Source organism: Pelophylax lessonae, assembly GCF_965119305.1.
Source record: "Pelophylax lessonae genome assembly, chromosome: 8".
Lineage (NCBI taxonomy): Eukaryota > Metazoa > Chordata > Amphibia > Anura > Ranidae > Pelophylax > Pelophylax lessonae.
This window is the reverse complement of record NC_138775.1, coordinates 133240598-133246256: the sequence shown is the minus strand read 5'-3', so window position 1 is coordinate 133246256 and position 5659 is coordinate 133240598. Positions and strand designations below refer to the sequence as shown.

General features: G+C 46.0%; 1 protein-coding gene across 1 annotated transcript; it reads left to right on the top strand.

Annotated features, from left to right (window-relative positions):
• Positions 1 to 243: 243 nt before the first annotated feature.
• Positions 244 to 4763, top strand: LOC309562183 (uncharacterized protein; the record flags this gene model as incomplete). The annotated part of the gene is made up of 3 exons (XM_082266303.1): positions 244 to 362; positions 450 to 551; positions 3878 to 4763. The coding sequence occupies exons 1-3, from the start codon at positions 298 to 300 to the stop codon at positions 4761 to 4763; spliced, it is 1053 nt and encodes a 350-aa protein (XP_082122429.1). The 5' UTR covers positions 244 to 297.
• Between the last annotated feature and the right edge of the window lie 896 nt (positions 4764 to 5659).

Sequence of the window (5659 nt, the reverse complement as noted above, 5' to 3'; positions counted from 1 at the left end):
TAGTGACTTGGCCAATGAAAAGCATTGTGTTTTGTTTACAAAATTTGCAAAGGAACCTCCCAGGGACCTCCTCCCCTGCATTGGACCTCCCAGGGACCTCCTCTTCTTCATTTTGTTTTTTTCTTTTTTGTCTGTGTGAGTTCTCTGCTGCTTAAAATGGACGACAATGAAAGAGGATTTCTGTTTTGTGCATCACTTGCACTTCTGATGCTGGAGGAAGAGAAGGAAGAGAGTAATCGACAATACTGGGTCCATCCTGTGATTGCTAATCGGCGACAGCGTGGCCAGTTCTGGGCAATGTATGATGACCTTCGTGTGCACGAGGACAAATTTTTTCAATACACACGGATGTCAGTAAAAAGGTGGGTACATCTCCTAATATCCTCAATAAGCTTGTACTATGAATGATATATTATTTGCCCACTAACAATCAATATTATATTGTACAGTTTTGATGAGTTGCTGGAGTTACTCTCTGCACATCTTCAGCGACAAGACACTGATTTTCGTGACTGTATTCCACCTGTGGAAAGGCTGATCATTACACTGCGGTAAGCAACAACCCACGTCCCCATCCCCCATCTCTCAAACCCCATCTCCCTCACCCTACTCCACTTACAATCAGTGCCACGTATCAGTGCCACGAATAAGTGTCCACCAGTGCCACGTATCAGTGCCACGTATTAGTGCCACGAATAAGTGTCCACCAGTGCCACGTATCAGTGCCACGTATAAGTGCCACGAATAAGTGTCCACCAGTGCCACGTATAAGTGCCACGAATAAGTGTCCACCAGTGCCACGTATAAGTGCCACGTATCATTGCCACGTATTAGTGCCACGAATAAGTGTCCACCAGTGCCACGTATCAGTGCCACATATCATTGCCACATATCATTGCCACGTATTAGTGCCACGAATAAGTGTCCACCAGTGCCACGTATCAGTGCCACGAATAAGTGTCCACCAGTGCCACGTATCAGTGCCACGTATCATTGCCACGTATTAGTGCCACGAATAAGTGTCCACCAGTGCCACGTATAAGTGCCACGAATAAGTGTCCACCAGTGCCACGTATAAGTGCCACGTATCATTGCCACGTATTAGTGCCACGAATAAGTGTCCACCAGTGCCACGTATAAGTGCCACGTATCATTGCCACGTATTAGTGCCACGAATAAGTGTCCACCAGTGCCACGTATCAGTGCCACGAATCAGTGCCACGAATTAGTGCCACGAATAAGTGTCCACCAGTGCCACGTATAAGTGCCACGAATAAGTGTCCACCAGTGCCACGTATAAGTGCCACGTATCATTGCCACGTATTAGTGCCACGAATAAGTGTCCACCAGTGCCACGTATAAGTGCCACGTATCATTGCCACCTATTAGTGCCACGAATAAGTGTCCACCAGTGCCACGTATCAGTGCCACGTATCATTGCCACGTATTAGTGCCACGAATAAGTGTCCACCAGTGCCACGTATAAGTGCCACGTATCATTGCCACCTATTAGTGCCACGAATAAGTGTCCACCAGTGCCACGTATAAGTGCCACGAATCATTGCCACGTATTAGTGCCACGAATAAGTGTCCACCAGTGCCACGTATCAGTGCCACGAATTAGTGCCACGAATAAGTGTCCACCAGTGCCACGTATAAGTGCCACGAATAAGTGTCCACCAGTGCCACGTATAAGTGCCACGTATCATTGCCACGTATTAGTGCCACGAATAAGTGTCCACCAGTGCCACGTATCAGTGCCACGTATCATTGCCACGTATTAGTGCCACGAATAAGTGTCCACCAGTGCCACGTATCAGTGCCACGTATCATTGCCACGTATTAGTGCCACGAATAAGTGTCCACCAGTGCCACGTATAAGTGCCACGAATAAGTGTCCACCAGTGCCACGTATAAGTGCCACGAATAAGTGTCCACCAGTGCCACGTATCAGTGCCACGTATCATTGCCACGTATTAGTGCCACGAATAAGTGTCCACCAGTGCCACGTATAAGTGCCACGAATAAGTGTCCACCAGTGCCACGTATCAGTGCCACGTATCATTGCCACGTATTAGTGCCACAAATAAGTGTCCACCAGTGCCACGTATAAGTGCCACATATCATTGCCACCTATTAGTGCCACGAATAAGTGTCCACCAGTGCCACGTATAAGTGCCACGTATCATTGCCACGTATTAGTGCCACGAATAAGTGTCCACCAGTGCCACGTATCAGTGCCACGAATCAGTGCCACGAATAAGTGTCCACCAGTGCCACGAATCAGTGCCACGAATAAGTGTCCACCAGTGCCACGTACAAACACCTCCCTTTCCACCCACCATGTGCACCCGCAAGAGTGTCACTGGTTGGAATCCCAACCACGACACTACCTGCCTGGAGTTTGTATGTTCTCCCTGTGCCTGCGTGGGTTTACTCCCACACTCCAAAGACCTCCAACCTCCTCCCCCTTGTCCTCTACCCCAGGTATTGCTGATCCTGTGGCCCTGCAGCTTTTGCAGAACTAAAAGTCCCATTAACCATTGCAAGCTGCTGACAGTTACAAGCATGAGACTCCCAAATGCGCAGATATTATGTGATTTTTAGTCCCACAACAGATGGAGGGCCACAATTTGAGCATCCATGCTCTACCCCTATGAATAAGCCATGCTATACCCCGTATGAATAAAATAGAGACACCAACACAACATTTGTACTTGTGGTACATTTTTTTTTAATTTTTTTAATCTGCTGAATTGCATAGAACTCTATGCTAAATAATAACAACTCTTGAACACAGGAGAGTGTCCTGAGCAAACATGAATGTTGCAACCGAAAACTGTATACCAAAAAAATTACAAATTATGAAATGTAGGGGAGCTTGGGCATAAATTGTCAAACATTGCTCCCTGTGTAAAGTATGGGGATGGAGCAGAAGAGGGGTTTGGGTAATGGGGAAAACCGGAGTAGGGAGGTGGTCGTGTTGGCGGTGGTGGTGGTGCGAATGAGGATGGTGCATGGTGGTAAGTACGTGGAGGACAGGTAATTTGGGAAGGTGCTGAGGTAATTTGGGAAGGTGCAGAGGTAATTTGGGAAGGTGCTGAAGATGGGCAGGGTGGGTCATCAGAGGGGATGAAGGAGGAAATGCAGTCCAGCATTGCCTTCCGCATTGCTATCTGCCTTGATTCAGGGACCTTGTCAACAAATGGCTCCAGACTTCTTAGAAACATAATTGTAGGGTTTTCCTGCCTTCTTTGTACAAATTGCGACATCATGCCCACTATTTGGTTAAATCTATCATTTCTTCGTTTTGGTGGCCTTGTGGTTGCTCGCCGTAGTGTCGCAGCAGGGGGGGGAAGCATTTCAGGGCTTCTTGATACCTCTGTCAAAGGTCTTTCTTCTACTTGGGGTTCTGTATTATCTGGAACTGGCATTTCAAGGGAGGGAGATGCTAATTCAGTTAATGACATGTCCGGTACTGCCATGTCCATAAATTGCATTTCTCGTTGTTCTTCAATTTGTATTTCTTGACTCTCCTCCACTTCGTTGTCGTCCTCTTCTTCAGGAGCTGTGTTGCTCCAGGAACTCTGGGTACTGTGGAAAAAAAAAACATGCTCTAGAATGTCTGCATGCATACTTTATATGTAACTTTCAAAGTAACATGACCTACTTATTCATTTGTAGTGAAGGCCACAGAAAGTCAAGGTCTTTTGCATGAATATATTGCGGCGGTTCCTCAGCTGCCTGCCCACTCCGGAACTCCCTTAACTGGCGCTTATAACGGGCATAAGCGTCCTTCAAGCTTTTCCATTTACGTTTAAGTTGAAAAACTGTTAAAAAAAGAAAATAATTATGTTTTTTTTTTTCTTTTCCACAGGTACTTAGCAACTGGTCAATCCCTGGCAAGTTTACACTTTGCATTTATGATTGGGAAATCTACAGCTAGCTACATTATACGGGACACTTGTGACAAAATCTGGGATGTCTTACATGATGTGGAGATGGCCCAACCTAAGGAGGACGAGTGGCTCTCTATTTCTAAAGTCTTTTGGGAAAGATGCAATTTCCCAAACTGTGTAGGAGCTATAGATGGCAAGCATATACGAGTAATTAAACCAGTTAACAGTGGTACAAAATATTTTAATTATAAAAAATATTTCTCTTTTGTTCTATTGGCGGTCGTGGATGCCAATTATTGCTTCCGCTACATTGATATTGGCTCTTACGGGAGTAGTTCGGACTCCAGCATCTTTGCGCATTCTACTTTTGGCCAGATGCTACGTAACAATAACCTAGACCTACCTGATAACAATCCACTACCGGGAACCAATGGTCCACCTGTCCCCTATGTGTTTGTTGGGGATGAAGCGTTTGCGCTTCATGAACACCTTCTAAGGCCATACTCAAGCCGAAACCTCAATGTGGAGAAGAGGGTGTTCAACTATAGGCTAACCAGAGCAAGGAGAGTGGTTGAGTGTGCTTTTGGCCTGATATCAAACAAATGGCGATTTTTACACAGCGTCATAAATCTCAACATGGAAAACGCAATATGCGCAGCCAAGGCAGCGTGCATCTTACATAATTTTGTAAGGAAGCGGGATGGTGTGTGCTTCGAAGATGCTTTAATGCACACAATGCAGAGGGCACAATGGAGCGGGAGTCGTGGGAACACAACTGGTGCATATGTTCGAGATACCTTCAACAACTTCTTCATGAACACAGGACAGGTTCCATGGCAAATGGAAGCCATTGAAAATTGCTAATGACAATTGATAAGTGACAATCTCTGTATTGATGTGCATTAAATAAATTTAAAGGTATCATTTCAAATAAAGGTATTATTGCAATCTAACATTCTGTATTGGTGTGCATTCATGGTATGATACAAAGTGCTTATTTGTGGTGTCATGTGACCAGGGATTTTGTTTGTGCAATTAAACTACAAGGTAAGAAAAAAAAGTATAGCCAGAGCGAGAGCATTATTAAAAAAAAAACAACCCTCTACTCCATTCACACTACTCTGACTTTTCGGGCGACTTCTCAAGTCGCCCCAAGTAAAGGTGGCACTGATACGTGGCACTGGTGGACACTGATACGTGGCAATGATTTGTGGCACTGATACGTGGCACTGGTGGACACTTATTTGTGGCACTCATGTGTGGCACTGATATGTGGCACTGGTGGACAATGATTTGTGGCACTGATACGTGGCACTAGTGGACACTTATTCGTGGCATTAATACGTGGCACTGGTGGACACTTATTCGTGGCACTGATACGTGGCACTGATACGTGGCACTGGTGGACACTTATTCGTGGCACTAATACATGGCACTGATACGTGGCACTGGTGGACACTTATTCGTGGCACTAATACGTGGCACTGATACGTGGCACTGGTGGACACTTATTCGTGGCACTGATACGTGGCACCGATACGTGGCACTGGTGGAAACTTATCCGTGGCACTGATACGTGGCACTGATACGTGGCACTGGTGGAAACTTATTCGTGGCACTAATACGTGGCACTGATACGTGGCACTGATACGTGGCACTGGTGGAAACTTATTCGTGGCACTGATACGTGGCACTGATACGTGGCACTGGTGGACACTTATTCGTGGCACTGATACGTGGCACTGATACGTGGCCCTGGT